Below are 24,775 nucleotides of genomic sequence, written 5' to 3'. Positions count from 1 at the left end.
TTGAAATAAACACAACAAAAGTAGAGTTTTAGACATAAAATAAACAGAAAAATTGTTGGTATCGATGTAATATCACGGTAATTTCACTCGTGAACACCAAAAGTTGTTATTTTCACTCGTGGCTGCGCCACTCGTGAAACTATCACTTTTGGTGCCCACTCGGTGAAATTATAACGTGATATTACACCGAAACCAACAATTATCCTCTATTTAATCTTCGAATTGTTTTTGCATTAAACTGTACTTAAAATTACTGTTACTTTCTGAAATAAATTGCAGGTATTTCCGTTTTTCGTAGTCTTGGATCACAGTCATCGAGGCGAGTTTATTAGTAATTTCAGTAGGTTCTTGTACATGTACAGGTACCATGTTACGCTCGGTAACAGACTCAACTGTTTTCATCTCTGTAAATATCATATGGGCTTTCATGCTATTTTTATTGTCTGTTTCAGATTCTTTTAAAAACGGTTCTGATCCCATGTCGTCTGTCTCCATATTATGGATAATCTACCCTACAGAATTATTTCTGAATTTAGAGTATTTCATTATACAATTTGACAATATTTGGTACATTTGATTGTACGGAAAAAAGTTTCATACAACGATTTTCTCTCGCCATGCCAAAGATTTAAACAGGGGGGTCATGCCATTCACGCGAAAATTACTCAAATAAAAGTATCATTGTTAATATATTTTTCATTTGTTATTTTGTTGGAACTAAGATTGCTCTTGAAAAAAAAGTGATTAGTTATACATATTTTATATTTATGGAAAGTCGTACACGCCATAATGTTATAATATAAAATCAATTAGTAGTCTCTCACCTAAACGGGGAGAAGTTTTAAAGGGCGAGGTTCGTTGTTTAACAAATAAAGTTTTCGCGTGCTTTGTCGAATTGAACCACGAGGGCGTTAGCCCGAATGGTTTAATATCTATGCATTTGACAATGAACCGTGGCAAGTTAGACCACAAACAAGAAGGCTTTGATTGTTTTCATTCTTTCACGGTCATTGAAATATTTTGGTAAAATCATGCTGGGCTTCATTTATTCGAGTAGTAATGAACCGGATGTCATGCGACAATTTGACGTAATAATAATGACGTCATAATGCTCTCGTACCGATCCGTCGTCAACAGTTGATTATCGCAGAATATACAGAGCTTGACTTTCTCCTTTCTTAAACTGGCAATCAAATCGAGCCATTTTAGAATGTAACGTTTGTCGGGGCAATGTTCAGCGAGGCGATGTTTGTCAAGACGACGTCAGCGGGGTGCCATTTGTCGGGGCTACGTTCAGGGGGGCGACTTTTGTAAGGGACGGATTTTAACCTGACGACGTTCGGCGGAGTGACGTTCGACAGAGTGACCTTCGGTGGGGCGACGTCGGCGAGGCCACGTTTTTTTGAGACATTCAAATCTGATATTAAAATAATTGAAAAATATCGACGTGTGTCGTTATGTGGCAGCGACAGAACAATATAACGGAATGGAAAAAAAAAGAAAAAAAATCAGCCACCATTGTATTATTACGGACATAAAATGTCTTTTAGTGTGACCTGTAGTATTTTAGTTCAGTGTATTTTTTTCTTAAAATATTGAATATGGGAGTACGGCATCTCTTTTTATAAACTTGTCAGGATCGAGTGTGATGATATCTTCGCAAGGAACTGGATATAAAGCATTCATTTTTGTTTACGAAAATATACAGCAGGTATTTGTTTAAATACATAACTTTGGATTCTGGTAATGAAACTGGACCGTACCTGTTGTATGGAAAGCAAGATCGTAGTGACATAAGCAGGTTAGCCAATATTGCAGATTTTACAGGCTACGCTGTATATACAATATGTGACTGACATCGAATTTATCGACAACGTTTGTATACCCGGCACCGTATAATGGACACCTTCATCTAGGTACATTATAATTTCTGAAACGCATTTTTAGAAGCAATCATTGAGTGCATATTTATAATTTTGAAACATATGTTCTATGTTCTCAGAAAGAATATTTGGGTTATGCTTATAATTTACAAAACAACATGAAAGCCGCATGTTACACCAGCAAATTAGTTGTCAGAATTGTTCATAATAGAAAGCGATTTTGATAAGTTTCCAGGAAGAAGAAATCACGTACTAGATTCTTACTTGCTATTGTTCCTCGGAATGTTATTTAGACATAAAGGTAGATAATATTTACAATATTTACTTGTTTCTGGGCGGCCCGAAAAGTGGTAGTCATTTGCTGAATAATATTTGGAGACAGAGTAACTCCTTATTCAGTTTTTAGTTAATTAATAGGAAAAAACGTTCTTCTATAATATTTTTATTTATTTGTTTTGGTTTTGTTTTGTTTCTTCCTTTTTTTCGCCGAAGCCTTGAAAATAAATTCACACTTTAAAAAGTGTTAAAAAATTTGGCTACAACTTGAATCTGCTGGATAGAAATCTTTAAATCTACTTTAACAGACAAGTCTGGATGCCGAGACCTGTCTCTCCTTGCAGTCTGTCCGACCTAAGGTTGTCCTGCTGTTTTCCATTGTACGACATATGATTTGGTAAGGCTGAAGTCTTGTGTTTTCTGATTGAACAGAAAAATACATGTCTTTGAAACACAGTAACCTTTCAAGTGTTGATGTGCTCACAATTAATGTCACTAGAGGGCGCTCTGCTTCAATATCAGACTTCTAAAATGTCTGATTTCATGCAGATGTTATTAAAACTAGAAATAACTTTTGAAAATACGGTTGTCTCCCCATACCGCTTCATTCAAACGGCAGAATAAATGAACATGCAACATAAAGGCATAGCACAAAAACGTGTGTGGGATAAAAGAAAGCGTTTATGTTAAGCAGCACAATGTTTATGATACTGCAAAATAGAAAGGGAATAACTAAAATTGAATCATCTAAAAGGACTCATCAACAAAAGCAAACCAAGATAGGTATAAAGGCCTCTGTATTGCTCACTTGTCCTAGTTCTTACCACCTGGATTGCTCACCTGTCCTAGTTCTTACACCCTGTATTGCTCACTTGTCCTAGTTCTTACCACCTGGATTGCTCACCTGTCCTAGTTCTTACACCCTGTATTGCTCACTTGTCCTAGTTCTTACATCCTGTATTGCTCACCTGTCCTAGTTCTTACACCCTGTATTGCTCACTTGTCCTAGTTCTTACCACCTGGATTGCTCACCTGTCCTAGTTCTTACACCCTGTATTGCTCACCTGACCTAGTTCTTACCCCCTGTATTGCTCACCTGTCCTAGTTCTTACACCCTGTATTGCTCACTTGTCCTAGTTCTTACCTCCTGGATTGCTCACCTGTCCTAGTTCTTACACCCTGTTTTGCTCACCTGTCCTAGTTCTTACCCCCAGAATTGCTCATCTTTCCTAGTTCTTACACCCTGTATTGCTCACCTGTCCTAGTTCTTACCCATAGTATTGCTCACCTGTCCTGGTTCTTATCCCCAGATAACTTAGTATCCACTTTGATCTAACTTTCATAACAACAAATATTCTGACCATTTTATATATAAATAAGGTAGAACATTAACCTCGTTTTCAATGATTTGTCAAATAACTGGACCAGGTTTCAAGAAACAGTGGCCCGTTTGGTTTTTTCTGTTATTTGACCTAGTAATCAAGTTTTAACCAAAAAAAAAAATCAAATCTTTGGAGATTTTACTTCAAGATATGTTCTTATCAAGTTTCATTAAGACTGAACAAAAATTATGGCTGTGTCTTCTAGATTGTTAACATTAAAACTGTAAATGACGGCGGACACAGGGGTATCACAATAGCTCACATTGATTACACTATGCTCAGGTATGCTAATACCAAAGTTATAAAGCTGTAAGTTGTCTATGACTTAAATCCTTTTACCTTTAATTGTGTCCTCGACCTTTGAGCAAAGGGGCTAGGTTTTGCATGGTACAGACAACAAATGTTGGGTCAAAATTTACGGCAGCTTCTCGTGTGTGTTTTATGTAGCAGGTCATATTTTTTTGTTATCGGGAACATTATTATAGAAATTTTTGGATGAATAGCAGATTTAATGAATAGGACATGAAACAGACCAAACTGACCTTTGACCAGCAGGTAGGGAATTTACCGTAGAGCTAGGAGTTTTGGTAGCGTTTCATCTTCATCTGTTAGGTAATATCAGAATCTGTTGGTCAATAAAAATAAGGTGTTACTTGCAGATGTCATTGGCCCAGGTCTGTGTCCTTATTTGTTTTGTTTGTTCGAAAAAAAAGGCGTTAAAAACACAAATCTACAACACTGATGCAGCGGACAATGAGTATTAAATGGAAACGTGACATTTAACATTTTAATTATCGTAGCTACTTCCTTGAAATGTTCATTTCACTCCCTTTAAAGCGACTTCACAAAACAATTAAATTTCATTACAGAAAACACTGTTCTACTTTTACGTGGTAAAAATGTTTTCAATATTGAAGCTGTGGAAATCGTTAAAATCGGTGTACTTTCAAGGATTTCGATGGGAAATACCACGAAACAGCGAACTAGTACAGTTAACCTCGGCACATGCGCAGACATGTATTTTCGGGTATAACCGGGCCGTAAGAAACCTAGACATAGACGACTGGTTTAAACAATATTTATTTCCAAATATGCATTTCATTCAAACATATATTACTGTGATAGGATTGAGGAGTAAGCTAAAAGCTTGTATTAAAACCTCTTTCCTGGAGAGATGACAGAGACGCTATACGAAGAAGGAGACGAAAAGGGCGAAAAAGATATGCAAACAAACGTATTCTTTGAAGAAGACCAATAACATTCGAAAATTGAAGGAAATATGGGACAAGTGGCAACACGTCAAGGATTTTATTTTTTAACATCGGGGATTCTTTTTTGACGCAAGAGAAAAACGTCGAAAATATTCCATTTACAATTTCATGTTGTAAAAATAGATTTCGGTTCTCCAGGAAAAATAAGCAATTATAAAGTAACAAAATGGAATTTAGATATAACAATGGCTACATGTATTTGCTTAGTCTGAAACCGTAAATAAAAGATATGAATGCTTGCAATTCCATGAATTGCCAATTTTATGTACATGTGTACCTTACATTCTATTTTGATAATACTGGTAAGGAGATGATTTTAAAATAAAGAGATGTGTATAACTGCACACAGACATTCAAAATGATAAGTACGAAAAAGCCTTAATTTAACAACGCTATGAGAATTACATTCACTGATATTGACGTGACAAAGATGTTGTAGTGTTACTACAATGAAGAGCCATGACCTTTGCCTGAATATTTGCTTGAAGATCTTAAAATAAATGTACAACGAAATAATAAAATCCATCAGGAATTGTCGTATCTTGGCAGCACATCCCGTTCGAAATCTTTGTCAAATAAATATGTGTGCGTATTTATATTAACAGTAGCAACATCCCCGAAATAAAAAGAAACAACTTTTTTCATACAAACAAATTATTCATATTTGATTGAAGCATAATGTATTTATTATTCAATGATTTTGACTTTGTTTATCAAATCATATAACTGTCTTACACAAGTTTGACTAATAAAATCAGTGATATTTGCCACTTTCATTTACACTGGGAAAAAAAACACCAATATGTGTAAGCAATTATTTTTTTGTTTAATATATAATGAAAACAAAGGTACATTACAAGAAGACGCCGATAGAGAATTGTACGAACACATGCGTCAAGAGCTACGGCTAATATAGGGCCCCATCGCCTTTCAACTGTGTATATCCTGATTTCATGTCTCGATATACAAAATATAAAATATGAAAATATGATATATGAAATATCTTTATATGGCCATATATTAATTTCACATGAATATCAAACAAACAAATTTTCTTGTAGTTATATGATCGGCAAAAAAAAAGTTATATAAGTCAAAATGTCACGATGTACGAATATCACTGCATCTTTCGTTCGGTTGTAAAATTGCACGAATAAATATATACATGTCACAAAAAATGGTATGTTAACAAAAGCGACACCAGATTCGTCAAACTCAAAGAATAAAGGGTGGACGAGCCGGAAACGTTGTCTGAAAGAAAATTTAAAATATTGAATTAATAAAACATAAATGGCATACAGTACTCATGCAATTTAGACAATGACACTTTACCATATTTTTTTTCGTGGAATGCTGTTGTAACAGAAGCTTGTTGACAATACAGGTTCGATCATGACATTTAATTGAAGACGATACTATTATTATTATTATTATTATTATTATATGAATGTCCACTAAACATAAAGTGAAAAATGAAAATATCACACACGCAAATTTAACCAAAGCTATCATTTAAGAAGAAGTTAATAGGAAAGTACATTCAAATTTTGTATTTCAAACGAAAATAAACTTATCCTGTAGGATCTAAGTCTTCGTTACCTTACTTTGTACGTTTACATGTATATATATATAAGATGCTAGCAAGTGAAATTTGTAAATCTATTTTTCTATAAGTGGCAGAAGGAATTTTCTGATCTTGAATCCTTTTTAGCCAAAATTGTAGTTTCATATAAAAGTCTGACTGTTGCCCATGGGAACTTTTATTAAAATATTTTGAAGGATCCATAAGAGTCTGGCTACGAATAGAAATGGCAATGCAAAAGATGACCCAAAACAGCTGATATTTACAATAAATATATAAAATATACTTTAAATTTATAATGCCAGGTACAAAAGACCTTTGAAAAAAGTATTCATCATACAAGTTTTAAGTTCTTTACAAATTATGTACAATACTATTTCACGATAATATGCAGATCGAGAATATATAAAATACGAAAACCACAGGTACAGAATGTAAATATATATTGTACATATATGCACCGTAATTATGTTATATTAAATATTTACTAAAAAGAACACTTTCTGTCATAATTTCAAATCTAGATAGATTTTATATGCATGCGTTTGTGAGTTTATTTAGAAATGTTAAGTTAAATATAGAACGTCTTTACCTACCTGCACTTCTTTCACAAATGTAAAATGCCTTAGCTTCACAATTCATATCATTATAGTTTCCATGATTGTAAATCACTGCGCAATTCTCGGTATTATTCACGTTGTTCGGTTCTTTTGCCCATGTTCTGAAATATGTACAAGAGCAAGTGAGTGATGCATCATGTGTCCTCAAGATTAAAGTATTTTAACCAAACCATTCATGTTTTCGTACACAATAATAAGATGAAAAAGTTCATACCCAGTTTCAACGTGTCTGTTACTGCTACGAATGTGTGGTATTATCTGATAAAATGAAAGTATTACAATGGTACTTAATACTCTTCAGACGTAAAAGTGCATACTTTTTCAAATCATGCAATTGCACAGTCCTACACGTTCCTTTTATCAGTGTAATACACTAGCTCAAAGACACCAACCACAGAATGTAATTGAAATACAAAAAAAAAGTGTTCAATTTTATGCTATCTGTATGTTTTGCCTGTGTGTCTAGCAGGCGAAACTTACATTACATCGTAATTTGGCTCGTTATTGAAGGCCTCTGTATACCGCCAGATTCCTTTCACCTGTAGGTCACTCAGGTCTGTCCAGTATCCTGGAGCGCCATCTGGTTGTGACTGCAACAACGAGTTCACACATGTTTGTTCGTTTTTGTCATTTACTGCAAGCCTATATGCACTTATACTGTTTCCCGCCAAAAGGTCCATGCACGTCTGCTTTGCTTCGTACCATGTGACCGCAAAACTATTATTTGGCGGACTAAAGTAGTAACAAGACTGCGTCTGAGGACACGGACTCCATCCTGGTAAACATGTTTTGCCTAGAATAAACAAATAACTGTTATGGAACAGTATTGGTACAGGAGTCATAGAGGTATGACGTCATCTATAATGGCACTGAGACGGCAATTTTGAAGATACCTGTCATGTTAAATGTACATGTGAAAAGCTCTTCTTTTATGCTGTTAAATGAAAACAGTTACAGTAGTTGAAATAAGCTGTATGTTGCTAGGTATAGTGCACCCGACGACTGGCCTCCTGGGTGTAGGCCGTATAGAGCTTTGCAACTTACATTGACGCGGAATTTCTCAAACTTTTGTAAGCGTTTCAGATGTCGATATTCGGAATAGTGATATTTCTCGCAAGTTTTGTTTAAAACCGTGCATAACTTTGTGCCAAGGACATTTTACAAATTGTTTCATTTACGAAGGTAAATCGTAAACAGCACCTCGTCAGGAAGTAAAGAGCATGTGTAGTATTGATGTTGCGCTATCTTGTTATTTCTAATACCATATAATTATGAACATATATAATTATTTATCATGCGGAAAATGGGAAGAGATACACGTTATTTCAATTATTTTTAACAACTTACTAATAAGATGCAATCAAAATTAAATTATGAACACATGTATCAATGGTTTGATCGTTACATAAAACAAACGACTTCCAATTTAGAGTCTCAAGCTCCATCTTTGGGTGAAGCAATGTTTTCTGTGACGATTTGACTAATGTTGGGAAGGTCTTATCAGTATAGTATCCATTTATTCTTGCCTACCTAGCGGAGAAAGTATACATTTGTCCGAGCATGCGCCGGGGATAGATATTCCTGTCTTTCCCTAGGGAAAAACCTTGTCTAAAATAGCGTGCACTAAGGTGACGTCACATGTACTGGCACTATTGTGTCGTCACAAACTGTATAAATAATGTCAGAAAATACCCAAATCTATTTGTCTCTAATCTAACATGTCTGCCTGTGTACGACAGCTGTTTTCCCAACCCTCGGGACAGCTTGGATAAAAAACGTCGCTAACGCTCGGTTTTCCATTCCACACTGTCCTTCGGGTAGGGAACCCCGTCTTACACAGGCAGGCATGTAAGATCCTTATAGTCTCATCGTGTTATAGCTGTTTTATAAGGTACACGTGACACTACAACAGTACGATGACACAACGGTAATAACACCACAGCACGATGGCGATGGATTGACAATACGACAATACGACGATGTCACGGCAGTAAATTGGCACGATGTGAATGGAGAGACAGTAACAAGAGCTGTCGTACTTTAACATGAATTATAACGTCTTGCGATGATACACTGAGTGGTATGTAGTGTACCGCTGTTTTGTCATTGTTCCTTTGTCTTTGTTGAGTCTTTTACCAAGATGGCGGACCTCGCACGGCCAATGTCTGTATAAGCTACTTAAATAATGGTTATCGATTGTCTGCCTGCCTGGTTTCTGGCATTAAAATTTAAAACAGACTTCGTAAAGTAATGCTGTTCAATGTATGTAGGTGTCTCGTAAGCCAGTATAACTGACCCGTTACATTTTGTCTGAATGAATCGAAACAACTTCAGACTGGTTACTATGGACTCTTGTTCACAGCTTAACAGGAAGGAAACATCATCAAATGGTTTGAAAATAGACTTCAATATTTGAAACCGTTTCAAAATGAAGACGTATCTAAGAATAGATATAAATAAACAGTGGAGAAATAGATTGTTTTTATGAATGTAAGCAATTTTTGCAAAAGTACGTTCTAAAGCATAATATCTTCAAGATAATGTGAGTATTGCTTACCTTTTTAATTTAGGACAATGGAAAGAAAAGAAAAACGAAAAAATATGGTCTAATATTAGAAACGAAAATGGGGAAATAAAAACCGGAACTGGTAATTTCATTGCAAAGTGCACTTTCTTCTAGCTGACATGTAAGGGGAAGCAATACCCACACTTCAAATCCATTAAATCACAAAGCATTATCTCCCTTGCATTGCATAAATATGATTAAAATATTGTTCACATACATGGAGGTCACCTGCTATAGCTTTACACCATTTTTGTTTCTTTTTTGAACAAGTTAAGTATGTTTTGACAATTAAGTATAGTCCATGAAGTTAAATTCGCGTGTTTACCTTGTAATTGTACACAACAAGTGAAACGGCTACCGAGTGAGTTATTGGCTCATATTAAAATGGCGCATTATTTGAATACATATGTTTTTCTTATTGTTCAAAGTAGCATGTTTATACCGTGCATTTGTATGAAGAATCTAACTAATATCGCCGAATATGTATATACTTGTAGTGAATATGTAATACGGTTCGTTTATATACATACATGTACTATTATCATGCATATTGCTTTGTAAGGCCAACAGGGGGTGTTCTCCGACCCTGTCCTCGCTATTGACGGAGTTACACTATCACGAGGTCTCATATGATATCACTTCGAGTCTTAGTCTGCTGCTGCTGCATCACGATCGTGTTTCCGTTCAATCACCATCGCGCTTTCGCTCTATCACCATTGTGCTTTCACTCCATCAACATCGTGCTTTCGCTTCATCACTATCGTGCTATTGCTCCATCACCATCGCACTTTCGCTTCATCACCATCGCACTTTCGCTCCATCACTATCGTGCTTTTGTTCCATCACCATTGTGCTTTCGCTTCATCACCATCGCACTTTCGCTCCATCACCATCGCACTTTCGCTCCATCACTATCGTGCTTTTGTTACATCACCATCGCACTTTCGCTTCATCACCATCGCACTTTCGCTCCATCACTATCGTGCTTTCGTTCATCAAAATTGTGCTTTTGCTTCAATACCATCGTGCTGTTGCTCCACCACAATCAAGCTTTCGCTCCGTCACCATCGTGATTTTTCTCCATCACATCAAAAACGTGAATACAAATAAGCGGGTTATGCCTTTAGAGCATCAGTAAGTTGATTTCTAACATCACTGACCATGTTTAAAGCATAAAAAGTGCAGTTGTGTAAAGTTTTGTTAAAAAAATTGAAAAACGATTCTCCAAGACCATAAACCATTTAGGGTCTAGCTAAAAATTTAGGGTAGGTCGGGATACCGGAAAAAAAACATATTTTTAGGCCTCACTATCGTGCTTTCGCTCCATCACAATCGTGCTTTCGCTTCATCACCATCGTGCTTTTTCTCCATCACAATCGTACTTTCGCTTTAATCACCATCGTACTTTCGCTCCACCATCATTGTGCTTGCATATGAGTCATCTTGTTGTTTCTCTATCACCATCGTGCTTTCGCTCCATCACTATCGTGCTTTCGATCCGTCACCATCGTGATTTCTCTCCATCACCATCGTGCTGTTTCTCTATCACCATCGCGCTTTCGCTCAATCACTATCGTGCTTTCACTCCGTCACCATAGTGCTTTCGCTTCATCACCATCGTGCGGCTGTTCCGTCATCATCGTGCCTTTGCTCTACTATGATCATCGTCCTTGCGTCTGAGTCATCTTGCTGTTCCTCTAACACCATTATGCTTTCGCTCCATCACTATCGTGCTTCCGCTCCATCGCCATTGTTATTTCCCACACCATCGTCCTGTTGCTCCATCACCATCGCGCTTTCGCTCCACCACTATCGTGCTTTCATTCCATCACCATCGTGCTTTCGCGCCATCAAAATGGTGCTTTCGTATCAACATCACCATGCTGTCCTGACATTACTTCATTAGCATCGCAGTATTGCGTTTTCGTCATATTGCATTCTCTCCATCAATATATTGCCTTCGTTCGTTCGCCATTGTGCTATCGTAGTGCAGTGTCATAACCGTAATGCATGCGTGTATCTGAGGCGACGGCGATATGACCCTTACGGTACACAGTAACTTATGATAACTAAGACGCTTATAAACATTTTGAGAAACTGCAGTGTGTCCGCAAAGGGGACCGTAGTACACGGCAGACCAAGCAGCACTATCTCATTGGCTTAGAGGGCGCAGTTGCAGACACAGTTTTTTTTTAACTCGGACCATGTCGCACTAAAAATTGGATAGATTTCGCGATGTCCAGGTGCTAATATATTCAAGATTAGCTAGGCGACAAGATTATAATGGTGTTTTTACAACATAGTCGAAAAGATTATAATGGTGTTTTTACAACAATGCACAAGTACCAAGTTAATAAATATACCGTCTGAAATTTTCATCAGAGACATTCCTTATAAGCTTACCGTATACCAGTTTATATTCACAAATATAGCCGGCTTTAGCGTCACACTGCCTGTCATTGTAGAGACCGTCTTTGTGTATCTCTACACAATCCTCTTTACCGCCACTGTTATTTGGTTCCGTGCTCCACTTACTGAAAATTGATGCTGAAACTTAGTTCCTAGTTCCACGTACTGAAAACTGGCTTTTCTTTACAGTAAAATCGTTTCGTGCTCCACATACTGAAACTACAATGTATGCGTCTAAACTTAGTTCCGCGCCCTATTTACTGAGTGTTAACCCTTCGTTTAAGAAAATTGGTTCCATGCTCCATTTATTGAAAATAGTTCCGTGCTCTACTTACTGGAAGTTAATCCTCGTTACAGAAAATTAGTTCCAAGCTCCACTTAATGAAAATGTTACAGGGTTTTCAAATTATAACTTCTTAACGAACGCGAATAGGCATTATGTGGTTCCGGTGCATTCATAGAACAAATGCAAGACTTAGGTTTACAATAATTTGATTTGCGAGTTAAAATATTTCTTAAGTTATACAAAATATAACAGACTTGAATTTGAAACGATTACTTGAAATTCTGTTTTGATATTCTGTGCAGAAAATTTTCATGCAGCAGTCATACCATGAAATACCTACATATAGGCTGGTGTAGCGGCAGAATGGTCTTGCCATGCCCATCCATATGTGTTGTGAGCTCTAGTAAGGCCTGTCCAATATCCTGTTGGGCCTAAATCTAAGTCCTCAAGCCAGCCCTGAAGGCAGATATGCGTCATTGAATGAAATTTAAATTTTATTTCAAAATAATTTTGCACTGTCTTTCATAAAAAAAAATTGGTGCATTAAATAATCGTATTACAAAAACAGACAGGAAAAAAAGGCAACATAACCCAATCTGTCGTTTATGGAATTTGTTTTCTTACCATTCTATATTCTAACCGATTTACGCACCTTTTCATCAAGTCCATCCACTTTTACTAGATGAGCATTTGCACGTGCACACTGATCTTTTGCCTGGTTCCATGTGTAACCTTTACCTTTACCTAACAAATAGCAAGACTTCCCGCCCCGTAGCCAGGACCCACAACCAAGGTTAAGATGACCTGGTAAATATAATACAGAACTATTGTTGACAACTCCTTCAATTTCAGTGAGCAAATGTATGTATTATCCCTTAAATTTGTTTTCAATGTGGTAAGAGTATGGACATAAAACAGCAAGTCTTTGCAAGTTATTTTATCATTAAAAATCAAAGTAGGCCTAACGCCGAGTTTTAAGGACTATATACAGAAAAACAATAATATCTGAAGACAATCAATACTGTATCATTCAATTATACATGTATGATACAACTTAAAACTTTAGTATTATAAAACATAATAGTTTATACCTTGAAACGCAGTCATTTCACATACGTAGTGACTTCGTTTGTCACATGTGACGTCATCAATGGATCCACCCTGATACATTACGCCGCAGTTTCTTCTCTGGCTCCTGTCGCTGCTCGGAGCTACATCCCATTGTCTGTTACAAACAGATAGTTACGTGTCTTTTATTGATTCAGTATCGTTTTTAGTTTATTGGTGTTCTAAATAAATTTATAGGGCATCATCTTTTCTTGAAGAACAGAACATTTTAGATACCATTCCTATCACTACATAATATAGTAAATATACCACACATTTGCGTGGGGGTGCTGCACACCCAAATTCAATAAAATAGACCAAACCCGAAATTCCAAGACATAAAAATGTTAAAAAATGAAGTTACGATTTTCGTAATAGGCCTTGCATGATCCATTTGTGGTATCATTTCTGCACATGTTCCTGAAACCCGGACCTTTCTACTCTTAGGATAAATCATTCATTCCGGTGATTAAAAGTAGTTACTTTCGCGCGGGATAAATGGTATATTTGTTAGAAATATAAATTGACAGGGTTATATAAAACGGTTATATCTGGTTAATTTAGAACAATCTATATATGTATGGATATTTTTTTATCAAATATATAGATGAACAAAACAAATCATTAACATTTTTATTATGCTAATATAACATCTTTAGCGTAAAAGAGCTTTTAGAACTAGTGTAATTTTTAAAATGCATAAAACTTAAAACAAAACTCTAAACACCGAATGCAAACTTTTAAGTTCAAAGAAAACTCGTACAGTCAATTAACTAGTTTCTGTGAAAAAATGTAGCCGTGGTACTCTCTTTCCAATCTAGTACAGATGACGTTAAGCAATATTGGAGAAAAGAAGTGCACAATTGTTAGATAAGAGCAAACAATCAGTAACGTAAATATCGCAGATAAGTAGACATGCATTTCGCCTGTAAATCATCATCGATTTTTAACCTGCTTAAGTTTATAAGTCCACCTTAGTACATATAATAAGTTAAGCATGTGTTAACGTGCACAATGCCTATATGACGAACCAAGATATACAATGAATGCCTAGAAAGGGTGATAAACCAGACAAAGCTAGGTTTGACGGAAAATTAACCAAACTATTCTTTGCCTAATAAACCCAAATCTTTAAAACTACAACCGGCACGCTTAACTCTTTTATTACCAAGCTATAAAGGTCAGTGCATAAGAAAAATGACTAACTGTCATCACACGAAAACATCTAGTAACGTAAATATCGAAAACGATTTTTTTCTATATACGTTTTCCACTCCTTGTGAATTTTAACTGGACAGTAAATTCTCCAAATAAAGGAAGTTCCAAACTTCCTGCAGTCGTTATTCCGTAACATTTCTGCAGTTTTAACTGTATGTCATATTTTAACATCACGTAAATATTACCAAACAAATGTTAACCGACCGCAACTGCTGACGTTTTGATGCACTTTGCTTAACGTCATAAACATGTTTAAGTAAACCTTGAGGAAAGTGCTTCAATCATGTTGCGATCCTCTTCAGCAAGTTTAAAAAATCTCTTTGATTTTGCAGAAGGAACTGGCTCATTTATTTTGCAAATAACATTCGATTTGAGCACCCATATTTTGTCAGCTGGAGACGGCCATTTAAACAGATTCCTGGATGAAGACATAAAGTTCACATGGATATCGTCTGCATGGACTTCACTAACTTGACCGATGTACCATTGGCCCTCGTACATACATGCTATAAAATCATTCGTTTGAACATCAGCAGCAGGTGAACATTTATCAACGGAATTACTTTCTGCGGCGTTATTACTTCTTGTCTGATCGGTACTGCTGTTGTCAGCATTCCGTACATCAGAAGGTTGTTGCAATTCGGTGTTTGCTTTCAGAAAATGCTTTGTCCAGGAGTCACATTCCTGACCCGTTAAACATTTGTCACAATAGCAAGATGTATCTCTAGTAAGAAGGACTTCGCTGGTCTTGGCACGCACGGCATGGATTTTCATAGTGCCTTTGATGGCCTGAACTTCCAGGGCGGCTACATGTGCATGTTTTATCTTTGTAGTTTCTTTGTCGAGCCACAGAAACTTTACGCTTTTCATGCTTGATGATATGGCCCATGCATAAAATTCTTATGCATCTTGAATTGATGTAGATCCACTTCGAACCGCAGCGTCCGCCATGCGCTTGGTAGTACCTCCGAGGCCGTCGCAAGGCCCCTTGCCATGCCCGGCCTCGAAGTAATTCCAAATCATGCTAACACCATTCTGCACCTCCGACGTGGCAACAACGTGAAACATGTGCTTATTGCGATATTGGCTGGTGGGACTGTCCGTCCAAATGTGCACACGTTCAAGCTCGGGATCTAGGGACTTAAGCTCAGGTAAGATGATATCAAGTATGGACCAAACAGTTCCAGTAGAATGTGCCAGTTCATCAGAAACGACGACGTAACTTCTGTGCTGCAGAATGCCAGAATCGCCCCGATAATACGCCACTACTGGATGCAATGTCACAGCTGTTTGATGCCAATATGCACTCTGTATTTCATCTACGGATCGGCACATGTAGTTCTCGGCAAAATCCATTTGCATTATGACGTCATGTTCAGGTAGGTTCTCTTTCAAACACAAGATTTGCTTATATTGCTCTCGCAGACGCGCAACATGGGACCGGAACTCCGTCATTTCAGACACAATAAGCTTTTCAAATTCTGATTTTGGCAGTGTTGTTTCGATGACCCTCATTCTTTTGACGCCTTTATCATCCGCAACACGTTTCCACACTTTGAACTTTATCTCATCAGGCATTGACTCCGACCTTACTAGAGAGGCGATATCAATCGCAAGTGACTCCTCTGGGTTCGCGCTGATCTTAACACCAACATTGCGAATTGTTTGTATCTTCAGTGCCATATTTTGATGACGGATGCACAAACATGCCTGCCCTCCAAGAAACCGTGCAGTCAGGACATGACTGGGTCGCATTCTTCCAAATGAAGTTACAGATATCTTACATCCGGGGTTTTCTGATGCAAACTTTCTATGCAGGTTTTCTATATAGTCTGTTAGAACTTTAATCTGTTTCTTTTCACCGTCAGAAGACAATTTAGCATCTTTCTTACCCGGCTGAGTTCTACAATTATCTTCACGTTCATAGAAGGACTGAACATTTGCTCGCATTTTCTGAACACCTGTGTCACGCCTGCCTTTTCTCTTTTGCTTTGCCACACGTTCAATTACCTTCCGGTTTATTCCTGTAGCTTTACTAAGATAATTCATGCACTTGTACTTAAGTGCTATTTTCGTAGCAATTTCTGTCAGTAAACCGTGTTTCTTCTTTGGATCTTTATTATCTTTGGATTGATTTGACAATTCTGCTGCAATCGCGTGGCCAAGCAGTAACGGTTTTCGTACTTTCTCAGCCCTTTTTGGAGTAAGCTGTAATTCGGACAGTCTAAGCTTTGTTTGACTACTCGGTGTCATTGGACCTTCTTCAGCCTGAGGTGAGCTTTTCATCTTTTTTGAGAGTCTTTCAATAACTTTCTGCTTTGATTTACACTTCTTCTTAAGCTCTTTTCTCTCTTTTTCAAGTTCTGCAAGTCGTTGCTGTACTTTCTGCTGTGCACGTTTTTTCCGTATTGCGCGTTGAGCTTCCTTTCTGTCGCGGAATGGGAGTTTCACAATCATTGGTGTACTCTGTTCTCCAACCATACTATCATATCCGCTCGTAGACTCCAATGTATTTTCTTCTGCATCGCGAGCAATTTTCAGCTTCTGTCGATGTTTTCTGTTTCTTTCTGCAGCTACAGCATTTCGTTTCCTAAGCTTGTCTTTATTCAGAGAACTGCTGGGCACGTAGTACTTCAATACTCTTTTGCTCTCATTTCTTTTGTAGGTATCACCCTCTGCTTGTTTCTTTCTCTCTCTGTATGCTTTTTGAATTTCTGCCCTGCTCTTTCCCATGCTGAAAAGAACAAAGATATTTACGTTACCATACGGATATTTACGTTACCGACCTCTGCAGCTCTCCGGATAGTACAATTTACTGTTATTTTAATGTATTTTGTCATTTTTCTCAATATAATGTATTATAGGTTACTTTTAAACATAAGAACGAATACTTTTAACGTTACGTCTGCAATAAAACCAACAAGTTCTAGTCAGCATATCAATATACACAAAACTTGCTTCCACTGTTTAATGTGTTGCCCAAATGAAACTTAAAAACATTGAAAATATTTTCTGTGGTGATTTATCAAGAAATAGACATCATTTAGTATTATTTAAATCGGACACATTCGAACAGACAGGTGAAATTTTATTGCGATATTTACGTTACCAGCGGTAACGTAAATATCCGAATAGCGTGCACCTTACATATTAGCTAATGCAAAGATATTCTAGTACGGACGTAATCAGGCATCCAATTGGCAACGTTTTATCTAAATTCAAACAACAAATCATCAAACGGCTAATGCCAAATACCTGATGACTTTTTCAAGATACTCCTATGCGATTGTGTTGTATTTTTTGAATATACACGCGCCTTTAGACTTAAAAATGGCAGACGGAAGTAGGCAATATAATAAATGGCGGAGTATTAACAAAGGGGAAAGACTCCTGCAGGCTTGTACGTAATGTACTGGCGTTGACCAAATAACAGTAACGTAAATAATGGTAACGTAAATATCATTTCATTACATACTTGGGAAGGAGAAAAGCTTGTTGTCGAATTATTTACAATGGGCACTTACATTTTAATGTACCAACATCACTGTGTCGGAGTATTGTAGTAGTGTTCGAATGCAGTGCTTACTTGCTGAAGAAAGTGTAGTCACGTAAATATCGCTAGAAAAATCACTTTTGCGATGACACTAATAATGAAGCATGTAAAGAAGAATAGCGGGAGTTGCTGGTAACAAACCTATATCTTCCTGCTAGGCATGACCCTTACCTTTGTATTGGGCACGTTTTCAAGCACGACTGAACTTCTACATGTTCTGGAAGCAAGGTACGTATTGATGTGTCAAAAAATTTTGATAAAAATCAAATTCTGGCGACACGCATTCACAGCATATTTTTAGCAGCCATATTAAAGCAACATTGACGAAATTCCGAACAGTGTATCTCGAATCATGTCTAACAAGATGTAGCTCGCTGTCTATATAGACAGAAGCCTGAGTTTCGCATTAGACAGGCTTGAAATTTACAATTGGAGTGAGCGACATCACGTAAATATCGTTTTTTTGCCGAAAATCGAACTTTTCGACCACCCTGTGCGAACACTTAGGCAATTTGACCCATTTTTTTTACTGACCAGACGTCAACGTAATTATTTGTAACTGGAAAGGCTACTGGCAAGCAGTACGAAGGTCTTTTGTGGCTAAAATACATGATCGACATGGGGTTGGTCCATTTTATTGAATTTGGATAGCGTTGCTGCTGTCCGTATGCCCGTACATCTGTTCGTTCGTACGTCCTTCCGTCCACCCCGAAATCTTGTGTGTCCCACACCTCCCACACCATTTGTCTGATTTACTTCAAACTTCACAGATGAACAAGCTTGATGTGCAGTTGACCGTAAAGGAAGGCATTTTTTTCTGTGATTATATGGCCCTTTGATAGTTTTGCTATATGGGATATAGCGAAAAAGCATGTGTGTCCTAAACATTTACACGACTGGTTTGACCAGTTTATTTAAGGTAGATGTGACTAAATATATAAAAATTTCGTGGGAACTTACAAAATTGTTCCATTTGCTATGGGTCCATTCAATCCCCATACATAAGTTCCCTCTTTGGCCTGGTCATTAAGCCCTGTCCACCATGGCAACAGCACGCCGGGAGCATCATAAGTACTCAATAGGGACTTAAGACTTCTCTGAAATAGAAAGAGAAATTGTTTATGGCAAAAAAAGGAAAAAAAGAAAAGATTTTGTAGCAAATTAAGAGCACAACAAATTGGCAAATATAATACATGAAGATATGTATGGACGATATTTTGGTTTCAGTGTAAAAGTGAAATATCTTTTTTGACTGAACAACAGATACTACATTTTCACGATTGGCATAGCCATGAGTGAAAATGTAACATATGGTGTTCATGAGTGAACGATATTTTTGATCATATATAAAACAATATCAAATTTTCATTTTTATTTCATGTTTTAACTCAGTTTTTCTCATTTTATAGCCTCTTACCAGTAAAGCAATTGACATTTTTCACTGTGAAAATACCAGAAATATTTCACTCAAATATTTCGATAATTCACTGAAAAACATATAATACATGGGTTTTATTATTACATAGTATTTTCCGCTGAATCATTAATCTGTACTTTTACATTAATCATAATTTAGTTAACATTTACCCTGCTATATTTCTAAAATGGACTGGTCAAGCATTCAATTTGGGCAGTACCAGTTATTATTCAAAGGGGTGCTCACTGAAAATTTACTGACTGAATAGCGAACAGTGCAGACCATGGCACTGGTCGCATAGGCAGATTCACTTGCCACCAGCAGGTTAAAGGTTAAGTTACCAGCTTACCATATCATCTATGGAAGTGACGGTCATCAGCTTTGATTTCGGAGAGAGGTTGGTGCAGTACGTGTTGGCGTCACTCCATGTCAGATGTTGGGAGGTGTTGAGTAGAGACGATATATAGAAGCATGTGGTGTCGGTCATCAGCCATCGTGAGTTATCACCAGGAGACGGACAAAACTGTCCTGTAGTCAAATAATGAAATACATTATTTCAAAACTTTTTTTCTGCTTGAAAATATGTCGCTATAACATATGTCCGTAATGATTATCAAAAATACATCTTACCGCGACGCTTATAACATTCCGATACATTTATGACTATATGAGCCGTGCCATGGGAAAACCAACATAGTGGGTTTGCGACCAGCATGGATCCAGACCAGCCTGCGCATCCGCGCAGTCTGGTCAGGATCCTTGCTGTTCGCTAACAGTTTCTCTAACTGCAATAGGCTTTGAAAGCGAACAGCATGGATCCTGACCAGACTGCGCGGATGCGCAGGCTGGTCTGGATCTATGCTGGTCGCAAACCCACTATGTTGGTTTTCTCATGGCACGGCTCATATTTGAATAAAGATTCCATTGGTTGTGTAACATATGTAGAACGTGTCGTAAACATAAGTTTCCTTTCCATTTTTAACTAAACTGAGAAGGTGAAGTAACCTGGGAATCCAGTCTGACAATATCTAACTTTTTTTCTACCTGCAAATTGACATATAATATCAGAAATTCGATGAATACCAAATAACACTAATTAGTCCGAATTAAGTGGGATCTTTAATCATAGATATTAGGCATGATTTCTTCTGACAAAGCACAAATATTATCAACGGCTTCCCAGGCTAAAAGTGAAGCAACTTCAGAACAAAGCTTGAGATATGACAACACGGAATCTCGAATCTAAGCCTTACCTCGTTGAATTGAATACGAGCAAATAAACCCAAGCTTGCTTTTGCAGTACTCGTCACTGAATAGTCCATATGGATTTATAGCACAACAATCTTGTTCGTCATAGTTATCTGGCTCGTTTCTCCACTTGCTGAACAAATTGTATAAAAAAGTTATTGTTTATCGAGGAATGATGGTGTTATATTAATGTTACTGAATGCATTCATTTGATGTATGTACTAAATATTAGTAAGATCCAACAAAATAGAATACAATGTTTCAACGTAAGTTTGTCGTATAATAAAATTTGACAACATGTGAAAGTATTCGCCAGAGAATTTCATCAAAGCAATATCGATACAAATTATCTGTTGTTTTATAAGAACAAAATAGAAATACTTTTAGAGATTGTCACTTCAAATTTTGACAAAATATGTAGAATTTCAACATTGTATAGATAATGTATTATACAAACATGAGCGTGGTGTCGCCTCCATATTGTACCCATTTCCAGCTACTTGTGTAAGCAAGACCAATCCACCATCCGTCCGTCTTATATTCTTCCGTCTGAACATTGATCCACTCCTGTACACATATAAAACTATTTTCTTACTCAGTTATAATCCTAAGAATTCAAATTATAAATAAACATCTTCGTCTGCGGTTTACAGTTTAGTGTGTCAGAACATTTACTTCAATCTGAAAGTGTTCATTACCGTATAATGAACAGATTATATGATCCATATGTACAATACAGCCGCATACTTATGACAGTCCTTTATTAGAATTCCATTAAGCATGTCTGTTTTGAATATTGTGTTGAAACTAAATCAAATCTATAAAAAGATCCGTTGAAAGCGTAGTAGACTTGGTTTACTCACGACAGGTAATACAAAAGAAAACACTCGTCACGCCCCCGTGCGTCATAGGAAAAGCAAATTCTACTGCGGTGATCCCCCCCCCCCCACCCCCCACCCCCCCCACTCCAACAAAAAAAATATAATGACGCCGAGTCCAAATAGATAGGGAGAGCCCCTTAACAGCCGCCATACTGCATTTAACACAATTGTTTTAATAGTTAATGAAATCTACAAGAAGATGCTTTGGACACGTTTGATAAGCAATTTCATGTTTAGTTTAATGTTTAACTGGTTAGTATAAGTATAATCATCAAACTAACCAATCAGAAGCATGTTTACTTCACAGATTGCCTCATTTCATAATTGATATTGTTTTGCCCAGATTTAGCTTTTTGTTACATCTGAGTAAGGACCGTCATGTGTAATAGTATTTCGGCGTAAAAAAGAATTTAATTTTAATTAATTTATCTGATTGCCTCCTACTTTTAAATTCCAAATAAACAATCTAAGTAGTTATGTAACAAACGTCTGAATACATGATCTCATGTGGTGGAAACATGAACTGGTACAATCACCTTTTCCTGCTGAGAGCCTATGATCATCAAATCTGAGTTCAGTAATGCACATTCTGTTCTTGCTTCACTCCAACTCAGCTGGTCCTTGACATTAAACAGATAACAGTTGTTTAATGCTAACTGCCAGCCGGCTGGACAGGTGATGTTCATAACATATATACCTTGTGACTGTACAGCTAGGGGAACAGCTAAAAGTACAAAATATAACCCATTCAAACTCTTACAAAACATATTCATGTTTATCAAATGTAGATACTTCTCTACCGAAACAGAATTATTGAGCAAAGAATAAAAAAATATATCGTCAACATGTAAATAGTGAATTTTCTGTCTTTTGAGAAAAGGTTTCTCAGACAAGGCTAGATATGGTCCGGTCCGAGGGCTAGATATGCCCTTCCGGGCTATATTTAGCAATTTCTTAGAAATCTCTGTCTCAAAGGACAGTAACCTGTTATTCTATTTATCATGACATTTAATATGTTTTATTTTCATTCATTTGTTTTTGTTTAACTTTTGCAATGCTATAGGTTACAACACACTAAATAGCTGTTCTTCTTTATACTATATAAAATTGACATATTTCCAATTGTTGCAACACACATCAGGACCCATTTTAAATGTCTGTAACTTACATTTTCTTGAAGAATATTATCAGTGCTGAATAAAAATCAAAAGAAAAGTGTGGGTCATGTTTGATGCAAGAAAATTATTTTCAGTAAAACACACAAACTGTCAAATCAGCTAAACATGAGACCCCAAATTGTGGCGGCAGTGTATGATCCAAGTTTCCGTGACATTCTGTCCTGTTACTATTTCGTTATGAAAATGCTACCTATATAACAAGCATATATCTGTCATGTGATTTCAGCAAAAAAAAAATGCAAAGAAAATAAGGAAATACCTCTACAGAGCAAAATAAAACCTGAGGATTATTTGAATCCGCAATAATGCGATCTTTTTTTCGCGCCATTTGCTACCATTGCGAAAGCAGTCCGGCAATAAAGTAGACAGGGTCTCTTACAGTCTGTTGTCCTTGGACTTCATCATAGGTTTACACAGTGAAAAGTGCTGACCTGAGAAAGGCTGCTTTTCTCAGACAAGCTTTCTTACAGTTGCAGTTGTTACAGTAATGATATAATAAATCGCCTACTATAAGTCTGTAACCGTAATCTACATTTCTAACAGGTCAGATGTTTATACAACTGATGTAGATTCTACAATGAATATATTAAAACAGATTGATGGACATGATCGCTCTCAGTTATGTTATGTATTTCATACAGTATATTAACAAATAATCAAGGACTTTGCGAGGTTTGCCTATCGTCGAAGTTACAACGGTTCATGTTTCAGATGCGTAGGAATCGAATTTTTCGCTTGGTTGAGAGTCACGCCGACACAATAAGTAATATGCAACATTTCCAGCTGCCTCCGAGCAATATTTCAGGCATGAGTGGACACCTTGCTAGAACTTTGTCGGCGGCGCTAAGCCTCGGAGGCCAGATCCACTTTATAAAGGAAATGAACCATGAGTGTGATAGCCGGAGCAGATCTAGATATCTAAATGAATATCAAAGTACCTGTGTATATATGTGATAAACTGACAACATGAAGGTATTTATTGTTTATTTTCGTTCAAAGTTTGCTCATTGAAATATAATGGTAGAATGTATTTTAGAGCTAAATTTGCTTTATTCACCACAATAGAAATGAATCAGGTGTCCTGTGCCGATTTGTCGTCATAAAATTATCTGAAATGTCCACGTGTCAACAGTTGTTTATCGCAGAATTAACAACGTTTGCATTCCTTTTTTTATTTAACTGACAAAAAATAAAAGCGTGTTAGAAGCATACGTACATGCGGTAACGAGCACCACAACACCAACTGCAAGTGGTACAATATTCAAGTTCGACAATGACCTGAAAAAAAGTTTGTTTTTTATTACAGAAAAACGTAAATCTTGCATATTGGATCTAAATTCGTTTTTTTTTTTGTTTAATATTATAATAGCAATTGTTAGTGACAACAATACTTTTATGGTAATATTAAGTGTAGCTTCGCAACCATAGAAATACGTTCCCGGCACTGGCACCAGACGAGAAAGAAGAAGAAAAACATGTAGAGTGGTATTTTATTCTAGTCTGGTGCAAGTAGTTTTGGACACTGGCATGCAACTAGGCTACAATTGTTTTTATTAATCTTTCAAAAAAATCAGCATAGAATGTGCTCATAGTGAATTCGTTAACATTAGATCTAACATTTCGCGCTGATATCAGCAAACTATCCTCCTTATTAAACCATTGATAACCTTCAATCCGGACAGGCTTTGCACGTTACAGAATGTACTTACTGCCGGAAATATTCCATTCTTGAGATTCAACAAGCAGCAACAGTCTGTTAAAGACACCGTTTGTCAAAATTTCGTCAAGTATAGTTGCTGTAATCCTTTTTACATATGAAGTACGTTAAATGCAATGTATTATGCTCCCCTTAACCACACATATGAAATTTATCTGCGCACTCTTGCTGACATAGTTTT

General features: G+C 36.8%; 1 protein-coding gene across 1 annotated transcript; it reads right to left on the bottom strand.

The window, feature by feature from the left end:
- Nucleotides 1–5,619: 5,619 nt before the first annotated feature.
- LOC123546455 (macrophage mannose receptor 1-like) lies at nt 5,620–24,751 on the bottom strand. The gene is made up of 14 exons (XM_045332726.2): nt 24,587–24,751; nt 24,094–24,155; nt 22,236–22,423; nt 21,276–21,385; nt 20,824–20,951; nt 19,920–20,098; nt 19,114–19,250; nt 13,367–13,500; nt 12,928–13,079; nt 12,616–12,731; nt 11,984–12,114; nt 7,495–7,807; nt 6,991–7,115; nt 5,620–6,063 (listed from the first exon to the last, which is right to left on the bottom strand). Exons 1-14 carry the CDS (start codon nt 24,601–24,603, stop codon nt 5,981–5,983), a joined length of 1,875 nt encoding a protein of 624 aa, XP_045188661.2. The 5' UTR covers nt 24,604–24,751; the 3' UTR covers nt 5,620–5,980.
- Nucleotides 24,752–24,775: the final 24 nt, after the last annotated feature.

The sequence above is a fragment of the Mercenaria mercenaria genome, chromosome 9, assembly GCF_021730395.1.
Source record: "Mercenaria mercenaria strain notata chromosome 9, MADL_Memer_1, whole genome shotgun sequence".
NCBI classification, from domain to species: domain Eukaryota; kingdom Metazoa; phylum Mollusca; class Bivalvia; order Venerida; family Veneridae; genus Mercenaria; species Mercenaria mercenaria.
The sequence above is the reverse complement of the archived record's forward strand: the minus strand, read 5'-3'. Positions and strand labels throughout refer to the sequence as shown.

Bases quoted from the DNA above. Each gene is read 5' to 3' on its own strand.
- LOC123546455 (XM_045332726.2), bottom strand. The intron at 22,424-24,093 runs GTACGTATGCTT...TTGTACTTTTAG, and splicing joins TGTGGTGCTCGTTACCGCAT to CTGTTCCCCTAGCTGTACAG. The intron at 21,386-22,235 runs GTGATTGTACCA...ATATGTGTACAG, and splicing joins TAGGCTCTCAGCAGGAAAAG to GAGTGGATCAATGTTCAGAC.